This window comes from Vespa crabro, chromosome 14 (genome assembly GCF_910589235.1).
Source record: "Vespa crabro chromosome 14, iyVesCrab1.2, whole genome shotgun sequence".
Classification (NCBI taxonomy): Eukaryota; Metazoa; Arthropoda; class Insecta; order Hymenoptera; family Vespidae; genus Vespa; species Vespa crabro.
In genome coordinates, this window is record NC_060968.1 from 4,223,479 (window position 1) to 4,251,020 (window position 27,542).

Consider the following 27,542-nt stretch of genomic DNA (forward strand, 5'->3'; position numbering starts at 1 on the left):
CTCTCTCTCTCTCTCATCTCTCTTTCTCTATCTCTCTTTTTCTGATAAAATGAACGGAAACAGGAAAAAGTAAATCACGATATAAATATTATTTATTACGTGCGAATCATGGATCGGGAAAAGGAACGATTAATAAAATTAGAATCTTACTTTCGAGTTTTGAGAAGGAAGCAGGTGTGGTTGCATCGATCAAAGCTAACGTCAGGTGCTTCAAAGCTGCATCGAAGTCAGCGTGGACCTTCAACATCAACCCAAGCCTTAGGTGAACCTCGCAGGCTCGTGGAAAACTTGGTTCCACCCATAGCACCTGCTGGAAGGCTTTCACCGCCCTTGAAACACAAGGAAAAAAAAAGGAATCGATCAAGTTAAAATCAAATTACATATATTGTGTATATATATATATATATATATATATATATAAATTAATCAGTGAGATTAATTGACGCGTATTATTATCTCGTTAATTGATTTAATATTTAATCATTGTTTTTATGTAAAAAAGAAAAAAGATAGACAGATACACAGACAGACAGATAGACACACATAAACACACACACACACACTTTAATCTTAATCATAAATTACATAAAGACTGTATTATTGTAGGATGCGGGCCAAAAATTCTTAAGTGATTTTTAAGAATCAATTAACTCTTTCTCAGGACTTCTTTTCAGGTTAATAATTTTTTTTGCCAATTTTTTTTTTTTTTTTTTTTTTTTTCCCTAATCACAAGGGCCCCAAGAATCTTTTTTCCGATCTGCTGTAACATTAACAGGAGTATCATTTAAAGGGACATACTTTAAATAAATAAATAAATAAAAATAAAAGTAAATTATTAAATTCCGACGGAGAATAAATGAAAAATTTTTTTCGTTGTAATGACCTCGAAATAAAAATCAAGTAGGCTGCTTGATTGGTTGGTTAGTTGGTTGGTTGATTGGTAGTGTGTAGGTTCGTCGAGGCCTCGATTTGTCGTCGATTATCGCGATAGTTGCATACGAAATGTGCATACGCGTGCGTGACACGTTCTGGCGTTTCGTTTCACCTTCAAAGGAAGGACTAGTTATAACGTGAGTGATTTTAATCGCTACGATAATTAACACTCGTTTTATCGAACCACATTTATTTTAATTTCATAAATATGGGTAACTCAAAAAAGTTTACATAGGTGACATTAAAAATTGGGAGAGACTTTTTAAAACGATTCTCTCTTTTCTTTCTTTCTTTTTTTTTTTTCTTTTTCATTTGCAAATTTTTAGCTCACCTAAAAGTTGGTGTGTTTCAATCTATATTAAAAAATTAAACAATTTCATCGAATAAGTTAAAAAAATAAAACGGATAGAGGGAAAGAGAGAGAGAGAGAGAGAGAGAGAGAGAGAGAGAGAGAGAAAACTTAGAATGGGTTATTGAACGATCAATAAAAGAAAAAGAAGTGAGAGGAAGAAAAAAAAAAAAAGAATTGGCGACGGTAGTAAATTCATTCATTCATAAGAATTCCATTCATTGGGCCGTTCACTCGTCGTTTCCTTTTCGGGGTTCGTTGTCTTCAAGGAATGAGTCACTCTGGTACACTCGAGGAAACTTTAGTGGAGTGTGTAGGAGTAGAACACAAAAGTGAACGAAGAACGAGCAAATGTCAGTGGCTCGTTGCGAAAGATCCTAATAATAAACGGACCGTGAGAAAGTATATGTTCGTACATACATACATACATACATATATATATATGTGTAGTAATAATATATCCGCTTGTATATGCATCATAATACAGATTCATATGCATATTCATCTTTAAAATGTAAATATATATTTAAAGACAGTTCTCTGTTAAAGCTCTTGTAATTGTACAATCTGCAAAAGAGAAGAAAAAGAACAGAGAGCAAAAAAAAAAAATAGAAAAAGAAAAAGAAGAATTAGCTTAAAAATTATCGATAGAGAGCAAATAGATTTCTTCAAGAAAAAAAGAAAAAGAAAAAAAACATCCAAAGAACTTTTTTTGGCACACCCTATAGAAATATATTAGTAGAAATTATTACACCAAGGTTGTAGTTTTCGTCCTATGCATGTGTGTGCACAGATAAGCCACTTTAATTTCTTGTCTCTCGTGTATCCTTTTTTATTTTTTTTTTTCTTTTTTGTTCATTTTATCGTAAAACGCGATAAAATGGCGCACATAAATACATCATATATTCATATATATTCAAATATATATATATGTGTGTGTGTGTATGTCTGTATATATATGTATATATTGATAGAGACAGAGAAAAAAGAATATAATCGTAGATATATGTACATATATACCTGAGTCCGTGTGTACTTTCATATATGTAATAGTAAGTAGACTTTTCACACGTCGAGGACAGAACGAAATACGAGGTCTGGCGCGTTGTTAAAATATTTCAAGGAGAGCAAATAATCGTTGCTATTATCGTACACATTTATTGGCGAAAATATATTGTCATCTGTTTCAGAAATATAATAGTATAAATATATATATATATATATATACATACACACATAATTTTGAAAGAGAAGATAAACGTGACCTGCCACAAAGCTGATGAAACAATGTGGTAAATGTGAGAATAACAAGGAGACATTTTAACAGCTGTTCAACAGTCGCCATTTTGCTTTTTATTAATATCACATTACGCATGTATCCTATCTGCTTGTTTATATACATGTGTATATGTATATATAAATATAAAACTTAGATTAGATAAAATATGAATAATCTTCGGACATTAATTTTGTATATTTTTTTTCTGATTCTCAAACACTTTTATTACAGAGAAAATTATATATATATATATATATATATATATATATATATATATATATATATTTTTTTAAATCACTAATAATACTGCAAATAAATAAAAAAGAAATATATATATATATATAAAAAGACGGACAAAGAAGAAATTTTTAATGTTAACAAAACAAAAATAAAATTAATAAAAGAGTGATTTGAACCAACTTCGTGAATGAAGGTGACATTTTTAATATTAAAAAAGAAAAGAAGAAAAAGAAAAAATAAAAAAGAAAGAAGGAAAAGATCACATGTGACTAATAATTGAAATATTCTTAATTAAAACCAACTTCGGGGATAATGGATATTTGAAATTTGCCGCCATTAATCGGTGATGACGTATGAGTCATGTGTTTGACTTCTCGCTTACGGACGCGTCGTATTTTCTCCGTAGAGTTGCATGATCCAACGAAAAGGGGGTGCATTTTAATGCACCCTTTCTCTCTCTCTCTCTCTCTCTCTTCCTCTCTCTCTCGCTTTCTCTCGGAGCCACGAGGCCGCTTTAGCACCTCATAAATTAATTACGAGACCGAGTGTATGACCTATTAACGAGCGTTTTGTCCTTAACGTCTCGCACGAACGACCGAGAGATAACGATAGGGCCAACCAAACGCATTCACACACCTTTTCCTTAGCCCTTCGAACCCTTTTACTTGATATATCCGTGTGTACCTCTTATTAACACATACATTAAACACTAAAGAAAAAGAAAAAGAAAAAAAAAAAAATAAGTCACAACCTACTACTACTACTGTCCAAGCCGGAAAGGAATAACTCTGTTCGTTTCGGTTTCTTCTTTTTCTGAATTTTATCGTTCCTGAATCTACCCGTAACCATTTAAGAAGTTGAAAGGGGTGATCGTACGATATTAACCAAAGGTTAAACGTTTACAATACATGTATTATTTCCGCCATCTTTCATCATCGTTTATCGTCTCTCCCCTTGTCTTCGTTACTTCATATATCTATATATATAAATATGTATGCATTTCTTGGAATCATTTTTAACAGAGAATTTTCTCTTTCATTTTGACTTTTTTTTTATTCCCTTATATTTAAAAATTATAATAATACCGTTTTAATTTGTATGATTATTTTTTTTCGTTAGCTCGACAGGTCTACGCGTAATTTATGATAACGTGATATTGTTTTTTCTTACACAAGAAAAAAAAAAAAAAAAGAAAGAAAGAAAAAAGAAAAGATGGCTGCACCATTTATTTATTTATTCGTTTGTTTATTTTATTTCATTTTATTTCTTTTCTTTTTTTAGGATAAAAAAATTTCTCTAGGAGAGAAGAAAAAACTCATCCATTCTTAAAGCAATCTTTCTCAAATGTAATTTCGTTATCTTCGAGTTAGCCATGGCATACCAATAGCATGGTATGGTATTGTATGGTATAATATGGCGTCGGCGCGTGCATGGCCACGCGACTGACTTTCTCTTCTCGAATCTCATTTTATACCCATGAGAATTTACCTTCTACGGTAGGAAATTATCGTAGGTATTATACGATATTTAAACATATCCATATATACGTACATACATATACATAAACATATGTACATATAATTTTCTGTAATACAAATTCAATAATTGATATTACAAACGCCATAGAAATACTTTTGGAACAAACGAAATTTACAAATGAAATTAAAAAAGAAAAAAACAAAATTCATATACTTTCAAAAACAAAAATAAACGAGCAAAAGAATAAAAAAAGAAAAAAAAAAATAGAAGAAAAAGAAGAAGTATAAAATAAAATGTAAATAAGTTCAACGAGAAGTTTTCAAATATGGCGCATCAAATATATCGCATTTGGAACTTAACCACATAATTTTAAATTCTACTGTTTATTTATTTATTTATTTATTTATTTATATATTTATTTAATGGTACATAAGGATACGTGTTAGATGTATATTTAGTTTGTTTTAATTCGGTTATTAACACACAACGTTGGAAAAGATGCGTGGGTAGCAAGACTCGATGTTGTATATCCTTGCCAGGCAAGAATCTCCAGTATATATTATTGTGCAAGAAAGTTGGTTGCAACGGTGCCTGCTGACAAGGCTACACAGGTAAACACGAGATTCTATGACTCCGTTGTCTCTAGCAGAAATCTTTGATATTAGATATCCGTCGTGCACACGCTTCGAATGATTTATTAGCCAAGTCTCAAGATAATCGTCGACCTATCTCTTTCTCTCTTTCCCATACAAATTCCCTCACTCCTCATTCCATACCATATCCCTATTATAATTCTTGTCTCTTTTGTCTTTAAGCTACCTATTTCATCGAGATATTCTATTCCAAGAGTTCGTATAAATTATAAAAACAAATATTTCTTCTTCTTCTTTTTATTTTTGTTTAACAATTAAATTCGTATATCTTTATTATTAACAATTGGTATATAACACGTTGTATATAACACGTAACATACATACATACATATATATACATATATAGATTGCATAACTATGTACGTATACATTTATGTATAGATAGGATAGTTGAAGAAAAGTGAGGTTATGTTTTTTAGTCTTGTTGTGTTCCTTGCTTCTTAGCATGTCTCTCATGCTATACACATCTTACGATAGAATCGGACAATGGCGCCTATATCGTCATTGTATACGTGCATGCATGCATGCTTGTGTGCGTGTGTACGTATATAAATGCATACATGTACACCTATCGATATACACATACCACATAGACACTTATCATGTATAAAATATGTATGTATGTATGTATGTATGTATGCATTAGACGCATAGCAACACAGGAAGTCAGTCAGAACGACAGTCGACTAACAATTTCCTAGTGACCCACATTGCACTCTCGTCGCCCCACGTTTAACGCCCACGCGTTCATCAGGCAGCTCTGCTGCTGTTGCTGCTGTTATTGCAGTTACCTTGTTGGTTTGTGGTATTACTGTTATATCTCCGTGTTGCTCTTTGAGACCAGAGTTTTCACTTTATCTTTTATAAACGTTTACGAGTCGTAATAAAGTCTAATAATGGATTACGAAAAGTTCCTTAGTTATTTATTTTCTTTTTGGTTCTTTTCTTTTTTCACTAGCATAAAAATTACAACTCAAATCTATATTTATACACACACACATATATATATATACATGTGTGTGTGTGTGTGTTTGAGTTATTAAGAGGTTTCGTTCAACTCGCCATATGATTTGTTTCAATTGATACTTCACTTGTTGAAAACAATTTTATTTGTTAAAAAAAAATTTTTTTTTTCTTTTAATGTAATTTATCTAATATATAGATGCATATACATATATACATATGTATATATATATGTATATATATATATATATATATATTCTTTCATTAGAACTTTTTCAAAATACCGGTCTTACTGGATTATGTTGCAAAATAGGTAATACATACACATACGTGCGAATGCGAAAGATTACATCTACTCGTCGAGGAATGACCAGTCATTGCAGCATGACCTCTGATCCTTTGCACGTGCAATGCTAGAGAGATCTCTCAGAGGCTCGGACAAAGATCAAGATACTATGACAAGAAAAAGAAAACGTTCACTTTTCATCCCCTCTCTCTCTCTCTCTCTCTCTCTTTTTCATTTTCTTTTTTTTTCCATTAGACTACGTTGCAATCATTAGAAATGTCATTGCGATTATCAAACCACAAATACGTATACGACATATTACATACATATATTAATATCAAATTATTTTACGATATAATTTGGGTATTATTATTTTCTGATTAATTTGGAAATGCATGATGTCGACATTATTTCAACTATAATGATGATATCGAAAGAAAAAAGTGTGCATAAAAAAAAAAAGGAAAAAAGAAAAGAAAAGAAAAGAAAAAGGAAAAAGAAAAGAAAAAAATGTATATATGTGTGAGTAAGAGGAGACAGGATGAGACATACAAGAAGCATAGCGACGAATGCACGTGCCGTTTACAGACGTTACACCTGCATCGAAAAGACGACCCACCTGCAAAACGACACCGATCGGCCTTTTTCGCGCGTTATAAAAATTCTACGATAAATATTTTTTTTCTCCCCTCATATTTTTTTGTTTTGTTTTGTTTATTTCATATTTTCTATCCCTTCGCACATGGGATGATGTGAAAATAAATAAATAAATAAATGAAATGAAATTATTTGTAAATATATCAAAAAGGAAAAGAACCATATATTTGTATTCAGTGAAGTTCGTTAAAAAATTTTTACTTGGATACACTTTATAACATTCTTTTTTTTTTATTAATAATGTTTGTCTTGCGAAATATATATGTAAGAAAAGAAGTATGGAAAGTAATCAAATTAAGTCAATGGATAGAGGAGAGATGCATAAAGGAGCACGTGATTGCGCGAAATGGGACAGATGCGTTTCACCTTTGTAGCACGCGCCATATGCAGGTGCAACTGCAAACGGCCCGAGAACTCGAACTAAATCTTGTCGGACAGCCTGTTTGTCCGAGCTCTCTCTCTCTCTCTCTCTCTCATATTCTCTCTTTCTCCCTTCGCTTTTTCAAAGCGATTAAAATCGATCGGATCGGATAGGACCAGATCGGTACATTTATCCACGCTCTCCGAGATCATGATAATAATCAGAAATATAAATAATAAAAATTGTAATTTTGCATAATACTGTCGGTAAAAATTTTAACGTCATATTCTAATTGAAACAAATTCTACGATACTACTTTAATTTATTTGATTAATCATATATTTATTTCAAACACATGGTTTTCGATAAATCGTAAAAATTATCGAATAAAAATCAAACTGAATAAAGTCAATCTGTCTAATTAATCTAAATCTAACATAATCTTTTATTTATTAATAACGTGAAATTACTTGTAAACTGATTGATTTGTGATGTGCGAAAAATTCGAAAAAATGGCGGGAAAAAACGGACATCCAACGTGAAAGATAGTGTTGCCATCTATCCTCTCTCACACACACACACACACACACTCTCTCTCTCTCTCTCTCTCTCTCTCTCTCTCTCTCTCTCTCTCTCTCTCTCTCTTTGTCTGTCTCTTCAACACAATGATGTTTATCGTAAAAGCTCTTAAAGCTAGAACGTAAGACACACGATAGCGCATCTTCTTGGCGATAAAAGCTTTAAACGGTGCGTTCACTTTGGTATCCCGTCGAGCGCAGTAGCGCAGTGTGAAAGACGAAGGAAGAAGACGAAAGATAAAAAGAAGAAGAAGAAGATGATGAAAAAAAAGAAGAAAAAGAAGAAGTTCTTCCTTACATGGATTTTTAATGGGGAAAAAGAGCTGTACGGTGGTCGCGTGCCAAAGTTAATACTTGTTTGAGTATCAAGAAGTGTTAGTATGTCTGAACGATACACCTGTCCACCATCTTGGTCGGCCGATCTTAAAGTACAAGGAACAAGGCCCGACGATGAGGGCCCAACTAAAGGTAAAGAGAAAGGGAAGAGAGAGAGAGTGAGAGAGAAAGGATGAGTATTGTACGGAAGACAGGATGTGGGCAGCTGTTTACCAGCTGGAGGATGATACCTTAGTGTGTGCTTACGAAATAAATTCATGGGCCTTACGGGCCCCGTCTGTCGACCGCGAATATGTCTGAGAGTAGGTCTCATACAAACGTATTCCATCTCGTCTTTTCCATAAAACTTGCGTGCGATTCTTTCTTTGTAAGAAATCGTGAGAACGTTCTATTTAAATTTGAGGTTAGGATTGTCCTTATGGGGAGAGAAAAAACATATGTTGTGAATTTTAAATAGGATTGGCTATTGTTAAAAATCACCTGTACGGAAGAATATTATTTTGTCAAGAAAAAAGAAAAAAAAAAAAAAAAGAAAATAAGAAAAAGAAAAAAAAACTGTGAGATATTACTTAAGAATAATAATTTAATCGGTCGTTATAAACTTAATATTTTTACAGAGGGGGAAAAAATGAATGACAAACAACAAAGAGATTAAAAAACATTGAAACTAAACTCGACAGGGTTAAGCAACTAATAAGGAGAAAAAAAAAGGAAGGAAAAAAAAAAAGGAAAAAACGTATCGTCATTTCATAAAAAAACGGGATTTACGAGAGTAAACAAAAGCGAGTTCAGTTGTCCTCGTACGACGAGCGTCACTGTCAGTCGTAGTTGGACTGAATCGTAACGGCACTTTGTTCTCAAGAGAACAAAGCGATCTCGAATAGCTCGACTGGTATATGCATGTATTACACATGAGATAACGTTCGATCGCATTTCCCGCTTGTTTTCCTCGTTATCGATGCGTCTCTTTCTTTCTTTCTTTGCATAACAAAGAGTAATATATTAAAAAAAAAAAAAAAAGAAAGAAAGAAAGAAAATTAGTAACAATCAGAGAAATAATTTGTTTTTTGTTTTTCAAATAAGTCAATTAATATGATATATGTACGTGTAAAAGAAAAAAGAAAAAAAAAAAAAAAAGAAAAAATTAAAACGAAAATTAATTATGCGTTCATTATATCATATTATCACGTGAGAAATCCTAGATAGATCACATGACTTTTTCGAGAAATATGGCGTCCAATATAAAAAAAAAAAAAAATGGGAAAGAAACAGGAGTATGGTATATAGAGGATAGAGGATAGAGAAAAAAGTTAGGGAAGTATTCGTACTATCCGTTTTGTCGTCTCAAGGTCATGATTCCCTAGCTTCTTTCATTCTTAGGCCCTTCCTTTCCTTTCCTTTCCTTTTCTTTTCTTTTCTTTTCTTTTCTTTCCTTTTTTTTCCTTTTTTTTTTTTTATCGGAAAGGGCGAACGTATAATAAAAGAAGGGACCGATTTCGTCTCGCGTGAGAGTCCATCTTAAGTCGATCGAGAAGAATCGGTTAGATGGATTCTGATCAAAAAAGGGAAGAGGAATGGAACGTAAAAGTAAAAGAAGAAAAAGACGAAGACGTAGACATAGACGAAGACGACGAAGACGAAGAAAAGAAAAAGAAAAAAAGAAATGAGTGGGGGAGGTTAGAGGGACGATGGAAGCGAACAAAAACTTAACTAGAAGAGCTCCACTTTGTAAAGGGAACTTTTCTAAAATCCTATGGTAAATGGCGTCTTTGGTACGGCCGGTTTCACTCTGAAAGGTCCCAAGAAAGAATGAAACGGCCCCGTTTTATTACAGAGAAAAAAAGAGAGAGACATACAGAATGGAAAATACATGTCTGCTCGTTTAGTTACGAGGGTGGAACCACCAAACCGAGAAGTTTCTCAAGTGGAAAAGAAGGAAATTCTTTGAGTTCCATGATTCCCCTTTTTATACTTTCTTGTGATTTTACGGCAGACGGGATATCAAATATATCCTATATATGTGTATGTATACATATATAATATATATATATACATATATATATATACACATACATACATATATATACGTATGTATGCATTTATAGGGTGGACCAAAAAATCCTTAAACGATTTCAAAACACTACTTTAAAATTGTAATTAGGCTTGTAGTATTACGAGTGCTAAATTTATATTTTCATAATCTAAGAGGGAAAAAACAGAGAAACAACAGGGAAAAAAAAAACAAAAGAAAAAACAGAAAAAGAAAAAATCAGTCGAAAAAGTTAGGGAAAAAAAAGTAATTCGAACTTTTGACCCTTCCTGTGTACGTGTGTTGTCGAAATTGTTGTAGATCGTTGTTGAAATAAATTCTGAAGAAAGCGAATTAAAGTAGAAAAGTAAAATGAATGAATGGAGGAGAGGAGAGAAGAGGAGAGAAGAATAGAGAAAGAGGAAGGGGAATTGTAGTTGTGTAAAAGGTAGAAAGAGAGAGAGAGGAAATGGAAGGAGAGCAGAGAGGTTTTATGGTGGGGAATCACCATCGATTTTCGTCGGTCGCGTAGGCGAAAAGCCGCGACTCTAAACCACCACCAACCGTACAGGAGAGAGACTATGATGGCCCGTTCGGCCCTTCCGCCCTTTTCCGAATTTGCCTTGCAAATTTTCAAACAGTATTCAAAATCATTGATATGTATTGTTCATCATTCGTTGACCTTTAACTGTGCTTCTTCTTTTTCTTTTTCTTTCTTTCTTTCTTTCTTTTTTTTTTTAATTAACGAATTCCACGACGGCCATATTGTTATCTTTCCTAACCTCTCGTGTTTAAAACTTTTAAAATTTTATTTCGTAATCGTGGAAATAAATAAAAGATTTTTCTCTTTTTAAAGCTTAAGGGATTAGATTTTAATTGTAATTACGTTAGACCGATCAATTATGTTTCATAAATTCAAATTAATGTTGAGATTGACATAGTCTTTTTTCGACGCTTCGAAGAAATAAAAAAAAAAAATAAATAAATAAATAAATAAAAAAAGAAAGAAAAAGAAGAAGAAAAATGGGAAGAAGAAAGGAAAAGTAAAATAAAATATTAAGGACTTGGATATGTGAATCCATTTGATCGAGATATTTCAAAACGTTCTCTCTGCTTTAAGAAGCGGCGCAATGCCGCGCTAGAAGAACCGGGGAAAAGGCCAAAAGAGAGAAAGAGAGAGACCCTTCATCAGTATAATAAAGTCGAACGCCAAGGGACGAGGATGATGTTCGTTCGACCGGAAAAATTGATATGAAAAAAAAAAAAGGACAACGACTTTTCAACGATATATAGGAACAATTTCCAAAATAAATTTATTATACCTCAAAAAGAAAAAGAAAAAAGAAGGAGAAAAAGAAAGAAAGGGAGAATACAAACAAACAAACGAACGAACAAACAAACAAACAAACAAACAAACAAACGAACGAACGAACGAACGAACGTAATAAATTTCAAATCGACTGCAGTATCGCTCTATCGAGAATAAAAAATAAACAAAAACAAAGAAAGAAAAAAAAAATATACAAGAATACATAAAAATAATTTCTATCGATTAAAACGGATGATTGGAAATTTTATAAAAATTGCAAGATACCGCTATAATCAAGTGGAGAAGTATCATCGACTAAAATACATTTACATCACACCAATCAATAGTGCATACATTTGGAATATATCCAAGTAACAAACGAGTAGTATACTATCATCGCTTATGCGTTTCGTAGCAAGCATGTACCGTTGCAGAGAGATCCAACCAACAGTAAAATGAGAGGGAGAGGAGGTGGAGGAGGAGGAGGAGGAGGAGAAGGAGGAGGAGGAGGAAGAGGAGGAGGAAGAAGAGGGAGTGCAGAGAAGGAGAAGAAGGAGAGAATGGTCTGAATGGAATAGCGAATCGACTTTCAAGGGAAACCTCAGAGGAGACAAGTTCTCGACTATTCCCATCACTTTCCATTGTCTACTATGAATCTTGATTCTATATACGAATGTATGTGTTCCTATCTGTGTGTGTGTTTAAGATCACATAGATACAGAGAACACTATTAGCACGTTTTTCTCCCTCTCCATATACATATATAGAAGAGCAGAAAAAAAAAAAGAAAAGAAAAGAAAAAGATCATTTGAAAGATCGATAAGCAATCGATTTTCCAGATAGACTTTTTCGAAAGGAGAATCAGAGGATGATCAAAGAGTTCGATAAGACTCCTCCGCTCGTTCATTCTCCAAGGCTATCATCGTTTATAAACCATCTTTGAGAACGCTATCGTTCTTTCGTGGTATCCATTAACATTTAACATGTTAGATTATGTTGGTATGCGATAGTACACGTCACTGTTAAACTCGGCTTTAACGATCGATACAAGAGTAAATTTAACGTAAAATATTCAACGAACGTATGTATGTATGTATTATACATATATATATATATATATATATATAAACTTTGTTGATATTTGTAAAGGCAAATTTGAGGTTAGGTTTGAATCTATTTGGGATGTGGTGTAAAATAAATGTGATGTAAAATTATATTTGATCTATCAAGAAGTTATAGGTCTATTTAAAGAGTAAATAATTAATAACATATAGGTATATTTAGAGAGTAAATAATTATTTTTAAATATCAAAAAAAAATTATTTTATTATCTAACAAAAAAAAATATATATATATATATATATATTTATTTAATACTTGTGTTTATTTAAAAATTAATATGGGTATAATGGTATCGAATCTAAATAGATCCTTTTGCTTCTTTCTTTTTCTTCTTTTTCAATCGAAAAAAAAAAAACAAAGAAGAAAAGAAAAAACAGGAAAAGAAAGAAAAGAAAAAAGAAAAAATTTTTTGCAATGAAAATGTCGAACACGTTAATCAGGTTGTTCGATTGCTCTCGTCGTTAGCACTCTCGGACGACTGTTGTCGCCGTGCTATATTCCCCTGACCATCGAGCACAAGGGTAGAACAATAAATGAGTAATGCTTCGTTTCGATTGAATAACGAGGGTCGACGAGCATCGCACGGGAAACCGGCATGCCATTCGAAGAACCCTTCTTTTATCCCTTCACCTCACGCTATCCGATTTTCACCCTACCGTATACTACGACACTACGTGAACAAAATTCACGTAATAGTCATCCGTTGTAGAAATTATTTTCACATGGAGAAGAGATTTTTCTACAGGAGCAAAGAAAAGAAAAGAAAAGAAAAAGATTTAATACGATCCTAATCTCTACGAATTTAAGTTAACTTAAAGGTAAAGGATTATTTTTTTCTTTTTCATAAGACAAAAAATCTCATGGAAATAAAAATATGTCGATCGATATATCTAAAAGTTCAAAGATATATATATATATATATTTAAAATCAATGTCAGAATGAGACAATATTCATACAAACTTCAATTTGTTAGGAAAATATTTATATACAAAAAAAATATATATATATATATATATATATATATATATGTGTTTATAAAATTAAAAAAAGGAAACAAAAAGAAAAAAAAAAAAGTGGAAGTTTAACGATAAAACTAACTAAAAAGTTTAAGAAAGTGCTGACGGTATTTTGCACCGGCTCTCTTCGAGCAGACGACTCTACTTTTATAAAACTAGAAGAGAAGTTCGCACGCACATATACCACACACTCATACTAACGGGTACACTTGTACAGGCATATACAGATTATTTTCTTTGTATGTTACACCATACATGGCATTGTAGAAATGTTGAACGCACCAGGAAAAGGGGGAAGCTAAGCAGCACGTAGAACATACTCGGTTCTGTGTACCCAGACCTCTCGCAACCCTTCTTTTTTCGAATATGCGTTCTAGAAAGAAGATAGGGAAAGAGCCGCTGAATATCCCGAGTTGGCAGATGCGAGGCGAGCATGGATGATGGGTTAAAAGGGGAGGGAGGGAGGGGGCCCCATGGGTCGTGTAGACCCCAGCCCGATTAACAATCCCCTCAATACCCCCTCTCTCCATCCTCCATCCCTTACACCACACCTTTTTTCTCTTTCGCTTTTAAACGCATCTTCCATTGCGAGAATCAGCCCCGATGCACGATTTTGCATAAATCGATACCCGTGCATTGTTCACCCTGGTAACTTTTCAAAGAACGAAAAAAAGAAAAAAGGAAGTCAAAGGATTTTAATTACGTTAATGATCTTTGATTTACGTTGATGAGACTGTTAGTGTTTCTTTTTTTTTTTTTTTACCTCTTTTTTCTTCTTCCTTTTTGGTTTCTTTTTTTTTTTCTCTTTTTTATTCAATCACGATGGTTTCTACGAGTTTAATATTTGAAAAAACATATACGGTCAAGTCCGTTCAAATTTAAAATAGAAATTCGATGAGATAGGTTAGAATTTAATTGGAAATATGTGCACGTAATAATGCTTATAATATGCGACGCATCCATATAACTTCGTATCCACATATATGCAATATTTCCTATAGTATGCAACATATGTATATAACGTAGCCTATAATAGATATAGTATAGGGGAATATATGTATTATACCTATAGCGCGCAATACACATACACATACACACACACACACACACACACACACATATATTATATGTATGTACATAGAATATAACCTATAAATAAAAAATCCATAAGGCAAAATACAATCAACAATATGAAACATAAATATATAACGAATAACTTATAATGTCGATATCATTCAACCCTTTCGAATAAAATTGAAAATGAAACGAAACAAAACGAAATAAAAAAGGAAATAGCAAGAAAAAGAAAAAAAAAAAAAAAAAAAAAAACAAGAAACAGAAGGACACGCGAAGAGGATAAATTGACTTCCGGCCAGACGCGTGCAACATCGGAAGCGTGTTTAACTGTCGACGGCACGCGAGTTTTCGTATGGTTCGCGTAGTACGCCGGCCTTATTGCTCTCTCTCTCGCTCTCGCTCTCTCTCTCTCTCTCTCTCTCTCTCTCATTCTCTCACTCTCTCTCACTCTCTCTCACTGTCATGTATTAGTCGAGAGTGCGAACGAAAACGAACGAAGGAACGTGCTGGTAGAAAACGTGAACCTCTTGAACCTCTTTCACTTCATTACTCTACTCACTCAACCACCCACTCATATTTTTGCTCGGCCGTGCTAATTCCAGCGATCTCGAAATTCCGTTGCATCCGTGCACAAAAATAAACTCTGTGTGTGCGTGTGTGTGTGTGTGTGTGTGTGTGCATGTGTGTCCGTTAGTTATATAAAAATTTAGAAAACATAACCTCTAATCTCATATAAATGATAATCGATAAAAATTCATAGATCAATTTTGTAAGAATTCATTAACGAACGAAGTTACACGAATATATATATATATATATATATATATATATATATATATATATATAAATTTTAATCTTTAAATACTTATCATGAATCGAAATCTTTTTCTTCTTTTTGTATAATGTTTTAAAAAACGTAATTTTCATATTCATATATTTTTCTACCGTACGTGACAATGGGAAATATCAAAATGGTAGCGATGAGGATTGCGTGAGTTTTATAATTGTTTTTCTTTTTTTTTTTTTTTTTTTCTTTTTTTTTTTTTAACAAATGAAAAGAGAGAAAAAGATGTGAATAATATTTTTTCAATGTTTTATAAATGATTTTGATTGCTCCGCTACTGGCAAACGTGTCGTGTTCATCGAAACATTTTCTCTCTCTCTCTCTCTCTCTCTTCTTTCTCTATCTATCTCATTTCGCCATATGTCTGTCTCCGTTACAAAGCACGTCGCGTCACGAGCGATAAGCGCACGCGATCTCGAGTAGCGCTTCTGTCCTCTTCGTAGTTCCGTGTCGACGCGTTCGATAACGAATGTTGTTGGTTATGTTGCACAAAGCGAAACTTAACTTACACAAACTCTTTCTTATTGACCCGTTTCCTTTGTAAAAGTTTTTTCTTTACTCGTTATATCTAAACAAAAAAAGAGAAAAAAAAGACCCCTGTTCACCCTCTTCCTTCATAATTTTGCCATCATTCGAATTAATTTTTATTTAAACAAATTGGATATATTTTTTGTTTATATATATAAATTTATTAATTAATAGAAACAATATTATCATGAAAAATATCACTTCATTTGATTATTGCAGTATTATTCGATTATGCATTTCGCGGGGAAAGCTTTTTGATTGATCGTGGTCAATTGCAGCACTCTCTCTTTATGTTTCTGCTTGATACTTTTATTTTCAAAACTGCATAATAAATTAAAACAGATAATAACTAATACTTCTAATCATAAATCATAATTTCTTTCGCATAAATCGAAACAAAATATATTCCTGCCTCGTGTCGATCTTATTATTGATCGATACGATACAATCAATAAGATATATAACGTTCATTCGCGATGAAACGTACATAAAAATATATGCATGCATGCATGCATATATGTATATATGTGTGTGTATGTATATGTATCGTAAAACGGGATTATTGACCACGATATATAATAAGGGCTCATAAAAAATCCTTAGCTCATTAGCAATAATACGAGATTGTGATCTTTAGTCAGGAAAAAAAAAAAAAGAAAAAAAAAAGAAAAAGAAAAAAGAAAACAAAACAAAAAATAGAAGAAAAAAAAAACCAGCGAATGATTTGCTCTCTGACGCAACTCGAGAGCAAGCTCGACATTAAACTCGTTTCGTTCTTTGACTATCAATAATAGTATCTCGTGTTGTGTAATATTAGAATGTATTATTACTTCATATGATTATTCGTAATCATCGATGGTATGTGTTTTTGTAATCATAACTTTGCATTGCAATTAATTAATCTGAACATTTCTGATTTTTCTTTAATTATTAAGTTTAATATAGGGCTAGGTAAAAAAAGAAGTTCCTAGGTAATTTTCAAAAATCAATTAAATGTTTTAGAACACTCTTCCCCCCTCCCCCCATACCATCCTAATATTCACCATCCTTATTTCTATTATTTCCAAATTGTCGATAATTATCTTTTCAAAATCTAGAGCACAAGATTCCGTACGAAATTTAACAATCGGTAGGGGCAAGCTATATATATATATATATATATATATAAAGAAGAAAGAAAAAAATGAACAAGAGAGAAAAGGAACGAAGGAACAAAGAGAACAATGAGAATGTGCGCGCACGCGCGTGCAGATTACATTGGTATGAGTACGTAGGTGTGTTAACTGCACGTGTCAGAAACAGAGAGAGAGAGAAAGAGAGACAGAGTAGGAGGGAGGAAAAGAGAGGAGGAACTAGATGACGTAAGCTTCGATTACACGCCGTTGCATGGCGCGTACGGCGCACGACTGCAAATCGCATTCGCGTCAGCGCGTTCATCGTACACACACGTATCTGTTTTCAGTGCGTGTAAATCTGTCGTTTATCTTCTCTCTCTCTCTCTCTCTGTATTTTTCTTTTTGTAAAACGTATATGTATGCGTGCTTACACGTATGAAGGACGAGGCCTTCAAGCAGGCACGTAACACTCGCGTATCTCTCTTCGCTTCTTCGTGTATCAACCATATATGTATATATATATAATGCTGTTAGATTGCCGTCAGCTGACAAGATGAGAACAAGTCTAGAAACAGGAAAAGACCTTCTACTTCTTCTTTGAGATATTACTTTTAAGAGAAATGAAAAGACATGTCCTAAGGAATTTTTCATTCAACTCTTCATGGAAATTAGACGAGAAAGAGAGAGAGAGAGAGAGAGAGAGAGAGAGAGAGAGAGAGAGAGAGAGAGAGAGAGAGAGAGGTTTAACCTAACCAAACTTAATACGTGTTTCATAATTTTACGAAAATTGTGGATATATGTACCTAACCTTACTTTCTAGTTTGAAAAGTAAATGTTTTTATGGTGAACTCGTAGAGACACCTAACCTCACTTTGTTAGTTCGAAAGTTAAACTACAGTCGTAAAACGCTGGAAGAAGAAGATTTCTCTGGAACAAATAAAAGTTAGTAAAGGCCATAGAAATTTCTATGGGAAAATTATTATGACATCAGACTTTACTTTTTCTTTCTCTTTCTCTCTCTCTTTTTTTTCTTTACTTTGAAAATTAAACGTTTATAAAACTTTGGATTAAAGTTTTCGTTTGTTTATGAACTATAGAAAGAATATCTTTTTGGTCATGCAATAATAAATCGAGATATTAATTTAGATTAAAGTTCTAAACGAATTTTAGAACTTTTAATTATGAATAAATTAAACTTTTAACAATTTTAAATTGGATTGAGTTGCCAATTTGAAAAACTTCGTTGCAAATAAACAAAAACAAAATAATTTTCAAATGGGATTACGATTCTTTGACGTTTATAAATTATGAAAATAATAGATTAGAGAGAGAAAAAAGAAGAGAAAAAAAATAAGGAAAACGTTAGAATAATGTATATCGATTAAATGCAACGATAATATAAAAAATGAAGATCGCTTATAAAGTAAGAAGTAAAAAACTAAAGATAAAAACAAATTCCATTATGAACGGCAAAATCTGATTGACGATGACGTTGTCGAATGATTTCCTGTTAGACATAAACTTGTAAATCTGCAGGTGACGCCCGCCCCTTCTTGAATGTACGAATCGTTTCTCCCTTTCCCCTCCCCAACCCTCTACGTCACTTTCTTCCACGAAGGAAAACAATTACTATTGGAGGAACGGACAACGATGAGAACGACGATGAAAACGACGATGAGAACGACGACTACGAAGACGACAATGATGACGGTGGTAAAACAGCTGTCGCCTTGACCTTACTCAATGCGCTTCTCGCCACGATATATCGTGACTGCCATTTCTTCACGTTCTCTTTCTCAGTCGATGTATAAATCCGCTTTAAACGACTTTACTCTCTATGAAACCTCGATATATAACGTTGAAAATAAATTCCGCAGTTAATCCTCGTAGTAAAGGGATAAATCACAAACGTGTCGAATTTAATTGATTCCTATATATGTATGTATGTATGTATGTATGTATGTATGTATGTATGTATAATGTGTGTGTGTGTGTGTATGTGTGTGTATGTATATACAGCAACCACCAACCAACCTGTTGCACATCATACTCCCTCCTGTCCTAATAAATAATAAAAGTAAAAACTCTTCAATATTTGTCATGTACCAACCAAACGTCATCGTGGAATTTAAAAGGAAAAAGAAAAAAAAAAAAAAGAAAAAAGAGAAAGAAGACAGGAAAAAAGATAAATCTAAAAGAGGTATAGTATCAAGCGCACGCACAATATCATGATAAATAATATCAAATTAAAGCTTAATAACTTTTAAACATTATTCATATTCCCAATCAACTAACCAACCAACCTGATCACGTTATTCTCAAAAACAAGTAATGAAGAAAGGGGGGAGGAAAAAAAAATAAGACAGGAAAATAAGTTAAAATAAGACCGTTTGTGCATCATACCACAAAGATGTCCTAATAAATAATACAAATCAAAATTCTTAAACTTTTTTCCTCAACATTGTTCATATCCTAACTAACAGGATTATCAAGGTATTCTAAAAAACAAGACGCTGAAAAGAAAAAAGAAAGAGAGGAAGATAGAAGAAAGAGAGAGAGAGAGAGAGAGAGAGAGAGAAAAAGAAAAGTAAGAGTGTGCAGGCCCTAAGCAAAGTTAGGATTCGTATGGGAGGGGTATGCGGGGGAGTATAGGGGCGCCATTCGAGGGAGGGCTGTTGAACTTTCAGGGTCACTCCCGTGGGCCTTTGCGAACGGAAGATAGAAAGGCAAAAGGAGAGAAAAAGAAAGAAAGAAAGAAAGAAAGAAAGGAAGAAAGAAAGAGAAGAGAAGCTGGACACGAAAACTCACTCCTAAAACCGTCTAACGATGTGCCCTCTGTGTTGGATTGGGTCTGTATAGAAGTAAGAAGTAGTAGGGGTAAAGGTAGGCATAGGCTTGGGACGAGGTGAGGTGAGGTGAAGCGGGATGAGGGATGAGGAATAGGGGGAGATATTCGAGGGCCAAGGATCCGCACATAGAAAGAAGAAAAGAAAGAGAGAGAGAGAGAGAGAGAGAGAGAGAAAGAAGAGGTCTGGCAATTCGTCGTTTCTCTTTTAGGCCCTCTTTTGCTTTTGGCTTCTTCTTCTTCTTCTTCTTCTATCTTTCTTCCTTGCTTTGCACTTCTCATTTTGCTGTTGCTGTAGTAGTAAACGACCAATGAAAAGATAAATAGATAGACAGAAAGAGAGAGAGAGAAAGAGAGAAAGAGAGAGAGAGAGAGAGAGAGAGAGAGAGAGAGAGAGGAAGAGTCAAGACGACAACGACAACGACGACGACGACGACACGACGAAGTCGAAGACGGTCGATGTAGCTCAGGAAAGTGCAACGACAGGGGAACCAGTTTTAGGAGCCAAGAAAGGATCGTTTTCTTCGCATGGGCTTCGACGAAACCCTTTCTTGACACGTCCTACAAAAAGGAAGGACTCTTACCTCATCAAAGCTACACTTTCTGTCCGTCTGTCTGTCTATCTGTCTGTCTGTCTGTCTGTTTTAATCTAGTCCGTCTGTCTGACTATTAGTCACTGATGATATGGGAGTAGTCTCTCTAACTCGAAAGGGTTAAGGAGATCACGTGAGGAAGAATATATATATATATATATATATATACATAGAGAAAGAGAAAGAAAGAGAGAGAGAGAGAGAGAGAGAGGGAGAGAGTGGGGGAGGAGATGGGTTCGAGTCTTTCTCAGTCGAGGATAGTGAACTCTCATGGCCATTCCGTGGCTTTCCTCGGAACCGGCAAAACCTCGGGCTCCTCGACATAATACAACGATTTAGATGCGCGCGAGAGAGAGAGAGAGAGGGAGAGAGAGAGAGAGAGAGAGAGAGAGAGAACTAGAAAAAAAAAGGAGGAAGAGAACTGAGTTATCTGTATTTTCTCTGAGCGAGAAAAGGAGCAACGTTTCATGGTACTTCTAGAGATATATCATGGAAAAAGAAGAATCATCGTCGTCGAGTTTCTCGTTGACGTATATATATGCATGTACGCATATATGTACAACATACATGTGTGCGTGTGCGTGTGTGTGTGTGTGTGTGTGTACATAGCCGACGATTTTGTTTCTCTGTATCTTTTATGTCTTCTTTATTTCCTTTTCCTTTCTTTTTTTTCATTTTTCAATTTTCTTTTAGTTAAAAATATGAAATCTTCTTTTTTTCCCCTATTTTCTTTCATCTTCTATTTTTTTTCTCTTTTCCTTATTCTTTATTCTGTTATCCCTCTATTTTTCCTTTCGCGTAACATCGAATTTAATTTCGACCATGTAAAAGGTCAGTTGGAAAAATTTGGAATATCATATAATATGCAAGATTAACGAGAGATAAGAACAACAACAACAACAACAACAACAACAACAACAACAATGATAACGACCTTATATGCTATTTTCTATTCTAATTATCATCATCATTATTATCATTAGTATCACCATTATTATTATCATTATTATCATTATTTACTTCCATAAATATCAATCAAGAATTTATGATAAAAAAAGAAACAAAAAAAAACGGAACTGTAAAAATTATCTCTCTCCCTTTCTTTCTCTCCCTTGTAGGATGAAAATAAGATGGAATAAAAAAGCCGAACGAAAAAGAAGCTTGGAGGAGTATAGAATAGTAAGCTTGGGTTGAACGACCTAGCAGAGAGTATCTCTATCTAGTACCTGTATCATCTGGCTCTCTTCTCTCCGGCAGAAAGCGCGCGCATGTATGTGTATATATATATATATATATGTACTTGTGATTAACTGTGCGTGGAAGCGCATACATATATACATATTATATATACATATATATATACATATATATATATATACACATATACGTAGATAGACTCTATTCTCTCACCGATTATACACAAGCGTATATAAACGTAACCCTTCACGCACGTTATAAAACTAGTTTCGCGTGCGGATTACTCCTATGGGATATCGCACCGTCTATATTTTACTAATGTCAAGGAACGAACGGAATTATTTGAACTTTGTCGATTAATTCTGAGATCTTAATGTGTTTGTATGTATGTATGTATGTATATATATATATATATGTATATATATATAAATAGAAATAAATGATATATTATGTAAAGGATGGACCAAGAATTATACAGGTGATTTAAAAATTTTAGAATTAACTTCCTCTTTTTTCTTTTTCTTTTACCAAATTCAAAAATTATAAGACCCTGTATAGAAGCCAAAGATACAAACTAAAAAAATCTCGAGGGAAAATAATTGATTTTTAAAATAGAAACTTTGATCCACTCTGTACATATATATATGTATATATTTATATATATATTTTGTTCATTGTTTTTATTGTTCTTCTTTTTTAAAATAATGTTTATAAGGATAACACAGAGTAGTGGTACTTGGTGTCATCGATCCCATTGCGTCGAGGGAAAAAGAGCAGGGGCAGTGATCTTCGACTCGTTCGACAACATCGCGGCATTGCCCGAATGCCATGGTCACTGACCGTGAAATCAGGAATTTCAATTCTGTACTGTACCGGCTTGCCGCCTCTATCATTCTATATATACATATATATATATATACATATATATATATATATATATATATACTCATGTACATATATACATGACAATCCTATCTCGTGGTTTTTAACATATTGTATTTGAATGTTATAAAGGTAGCCGCGCGCGGGAAATAAAAAAAAAATTCAAATATAGTATATATTCCTCTTATTGTTTCCAAAACTGTATATGCGTGAACATATCTATATTTCTATTGTACATAACCCTCCCTTGTTATTGTTTCGAACTTCGTCAAACTTGAATTTAACGATTTTATTCGCTCAAAGCGCGGGAAATTTTTCTATTAGATTTAATCGCATTCGTTTATTTCATAACCATTTTCTTTTATTACTACAATCTTCTCTGATTGGTCAACGACGAAAATAAAAGAAAGATGGCGACGTAAGTGATGAAGAAACGATATATCTGTATGTATTGCGTGAAAGAGAAAGAGAGAGAGAGAGAGAGAGAGAGAGAGAGAGAGAGAGAGAGAGAGAGAGAAAGGGGGCCGATTAGATTCTATTTTTGTAATAGAGTAATTACGGAGTGATAATTAACGCGGCCAGGTCGCAAGCGAGTTGCAACAAGGCAAAGCGGGCTGCTTCGAACCAACGCGAACGTACAAAATATACACATGGACGAACATACAACACACAAATACACATATACACACACAAAGGATTGTGATATATACACACTCGTGACCTAGTTTTTCAGCTGTTAGCAATATATATACTTGTAGAGAGAGAGAAAGAAAGAAAGAGAGAGAGAGAGAGAGAGAGAGAGAGAGAGAGAGAGAGAGAGTAATGCGCTGAGCGCGACATTCTTCAACAACCTTTCGCGCATTATCATCCAACTCCGGCATTTATGAGACTTGTTGCATTGACCTACTATACACGGCAATCTGACAAATCCAATTCGCATATTGTTTCGACACTTTCTTTTTTTCTTTTTTTTTTTTCCCCCTCTTTTTTCTCATGGGATTATACATATCATAATCTCTCTTGCACACGTTCCAATCACGAAAAACTATTCCTTTAATTATAATTCAACATTGGCCAATATATTTCCATCAACGACAATGAAATGTTTACGATTTTCGAAAATCGTTTTGTTAGGTGTCTGTTATAAATTTTAATAATAATGAATTAATTTCATCATCCTCCATTATTGGGATTAATCAAAATTTAATGTTAAGTCTCTATTACCACACACACACATCGTATATAATATATATATATATATATATATATATATATATATATTAAAAGGTGCCGTTTAAGAGAGAGATTAAAAATGGAACGAACGAAAAGGATTAAAGAGAGAATAAGAAAGCGGAAATTGTAAAGAAAGTAGAAACTAAATAGGAAGAGAAGAAAGAAAGACAGGAAAAACAGGAAAGACAGGAAGGAAGGAAGGAAGGAAGGAAGGAAGGAAGGAAGGAAGGAAGAAAGGGCCGTCGTAGTACCTTCCTTGCGCGCACACGGCGCTTGCTCGTTTAAGGGTCAAAGGACGAGGGTATAGGACGAGGGAGGAGAAGAGGAAGAACCCGTCGTCGTTGTCGTCCTCGTCCTCCTCGTTCTCCTCGAGGCATCGATCGAGCCCAGTCGCCAAAAATTTCACGCCCAGACTGCTTTCTCTCGCTATCTCTCTCTCCCTCTCTCTCCCCCTTCTTCTCCCTTTCTCTCCTTCTCTAATTCAACCACCGAAAACCGAAGCACTGTTCGTGCGCGCCCTCCCGCGATCATCCACGAAGGGAACAACGTCGTACATACATTATACGTGTGTATATATATATATATATACATATATACAGACACACACATATATATATGTGCATGAATATATGTGTACGTACGTACGTTACACGTTACGAATAAGAACGAGAAAATCCTCTACGGTCACGCGATAACCACCACGTGAGAATCTTTCGATGTCGATCACCGATCGTTTCGATACGAATCGCGGAAAAAAGAAAAAAAGAAAGAAAGAAAACAATATTTCCTTTTTCCTTTCCCTTTCTTCTTGTTGTTTCCCCGCCATCCCGCTTTTTTTCTTCACCATTCCTTTCCTTTTCTTTCATTTCATTAATCAAGTCAATTGATTCAAATTCGACAAAATTCAAACACACAAAGGGAACGATTCATTTCAAATTAATAATTCGTAAAAAGTCAATTCTATTGCGGGGATGGGGAAATATAATTAAGAAATATTAAAATAAACTTACCATTGAAATTGTCCACGACGGAGACGGAGACGGGGGGGGGGGTGTGTGTGAAGGGATGGACGATAAGAATTAGAAAGATCTTAATAATCCAATATTTCGCCGTCCGGATTTAGATGATGATCAATCACAGCAATGAAAAGGAAGAAGAACGCATGGATGGGAAAAGAGATGATAGATGGATAGAAAGAGAGAAAGAGGAGATTAGGAGAGAGGGGGAGGGAGAGGGGAGGACAATTGGGGGCGGTTGCACACTAGATAGACATCACTCTCGATCATCCACACGCGCACAGCTCGCGACCTGTCGATGGACGGACGCTGGGCGTCGATCCTCGCGACCGGAACGACGCCGCGTTTACGGTGCTAATACCACGCTCGAGAACACCTATGTATATATGTGTATATATATATATATATATATATATATATATATATGTCCGTTCACTCGACAATAACGACAAAGAGACCAGGACAGTGATCTCTTCTTCCTCCTCCTCCTCCTCTTCTTCTTCTCTTCTTTTTCTTCTTCTTCTTTCTCCTCCACCTCCTCCTCTTCTTCTTCTGTACAATACAATCTTATTCGTTATGACAGTCCTAAGATCATTTCGGCACCATCATCAACATGACACATCAAACACCACTATAAAACACCAAAAAGAAGACGGACACCAATATCGTCGTTATTTCCGTTATACCGCGTTCACGCACTATTACGGCGACGTTGCTGCTGTATTTTTTTTTTTTCTTTTTCCCTGTTATTTTACTTTCTTTCCTTTCCTTCCTTTTTCTCTTTCTCCGCCTTATTTATTCTATTTTCTTTTTTTCTTTTTTTTACTTTCGACTACACCGCTTTGTTATCATAAAAGATGGAACACATGACATTCTCTCTCTCTTTCTCTCTCGATAGTATCGAAATGTCTTAGATTACAAATTGATGATAATAACATACATTTATGTAATACTATGTTATATTATGTCTTATCTCTCTGTATATATATATATATATAATATATATATTATATATATAGAAAGAGAGAGAGAGATATTGTATATAGATATACTACTAATGGCAGTGTTGAAGCAAGGAAAAAAGGCGAGCTGTGCGCGCTAAGAGAGGCACCTTCCCCCCGCGAAGGTTCTCACGCGACTGACGCGACGACGACCGGAACGACGGTGGCCGCACGGAGTAACTAAGAGTGGGGGTGGGGGCGCTAGAAATTCCGTAAGAGTGGGGATAGCTAGAGCCATGCCGCGGCGTCCCCAGTCGTTGTCAGTGTGGGGAGACGGCACGCTGAAGGGAAACGCGCGCGCTCCTCTCCTTCGTGTCGACAGAAGAAGGTGAGGAGAAGGAGGAGAAGGAAGGAAGGACGGACCGACCGATGGATGGACGGACGGACGGACGGATGGATGGACGAACGGATGGACGGACGCGATTGGGGAACCGCGCGTGCGCAATGGCCCTGTTTTACAGACGCATCGTGACAATCGCGCTCGAGCCACCGCCCGATGCATCCATCCTTTGCGTTCGTTCGTCCTTTTACCCTCCTCTAACACACGACGACGACGACGACGACGACGACGACGACGACGACGACGACGGTGACGACGGTGACGACGAATAAGCCAACTTCTTTTCTACCTACCTGCCTTTTGTCACGTACACCAAACTTTTTACATTACAAACTTCTATAATCTATTCCTTGAATCTTTTGCGTTTTAAGTAAACGTTCCTTCGAATAAATATTAATCATAATTTCATCGTTTATTCCGATCTATCTTTTGCTTTTATTATTCTTTTTCTTGTTTTTTATCGATTATATTTGTCTTCAAATATATATATATATGTGTGTGTGTGTATGTGTGTGAATATAAATTAATATAAGTAATTATAATATATTTATGCTAAATAATATTTATATACTACGATAATAATAAAAGAATGGTCAACAGTAAAATACTATATAATACTCGTAATACTATAATACTATATATAGCTATAATTATAGGGTAACGTTCTTTCTCTCGTTTTCTTTGGAAACAAAAATGTGAGACACAAAAGATCTAATTGCTTTCCGCGAAAGGCAACGCTACGCATCGCATCGCATCACCTCAGGCGAAAATAAACGAAGATATAGCTTTTCATCGAAACCTCTCGGAACACGAAAAGGGGGTAATTCTTGTCAAGGTCTCTCGACCGGTATCTCCTCTCCAGCCGGTTTCCTAGCTTACTTAAGTCGACTTTAGTCGACTCGGTTTCTCGATTACCCCCCAAGCGGTAGTTCAATGAGGGACGTTACAGACAACTTACGTATGTATATATGTTATACACACTTCCTTCCTGTACGTAAAGAAACGATACAGAAGAAGAGAGAGAGAGAGAGAGAGAGAGAGAGGGAAAGAAAGAGACTATGCATTGCCAATTGTCTGCTGTTTTCTTTTTTTCTTTTTCTTTTTTTTTTCTTTTTGAATAAAAGATGAGTTCAGGCCTAGTTACATCGATTCTCTATAGTTCTTCAAGTTTGTAGAAGGCAAATGATTAATATGCAAACTGATAAGAGAACATAAATGTATGAACGTATATATATATATATATATATATATATATATATATATATATATATACACAAATA

At 34.4% G+C, this 27,542-nt stretch overlaps 1 protein-coding gene and 1 long non-coding RNA gene across 6 annotated transcripts in view; one reads left to right on the forward strand and one right to left on the reverse strand.

Annotated features, from left to right (window-relative positions):
• Positions 1 to 27,542, reverse strand: part of LOC124429201 (histone demethylase UTY) — a 54,453-nt gene that overhangs the window by 12,645 nt on the left and 14,266 nt on the right. For 3 of the 5 annotated variants that reach the window (XM_046974164.1, XM_046974161.1, XM_046974162.1), the window contains exon 4: positions 151 to 329. In XM_046974164.1, coding sequence (XP_046830120.1) covers positions 151 to 329 — 179 coding nt within the window. Of the gene's footprint in view, positions 1 to 150; positions 330 to 24,915; positions 26,090 to 27,542 lie in introns of those variants that run through there. The other 2 variants (XM_046974165.1, XM_046974166.1) reach the window with 2 other exon arrangements.
• LOC124429203 lies at positions 15,551 to 19,723 on the forward strand. The gene is made up of 2 exons (XR_006943391.1): positions 15,551 to 18,097; positions 18,692 to 19,723. It is a non-coding gene; the product is annotated as an uncharacterized LOC124429203 (long non-coding RNA).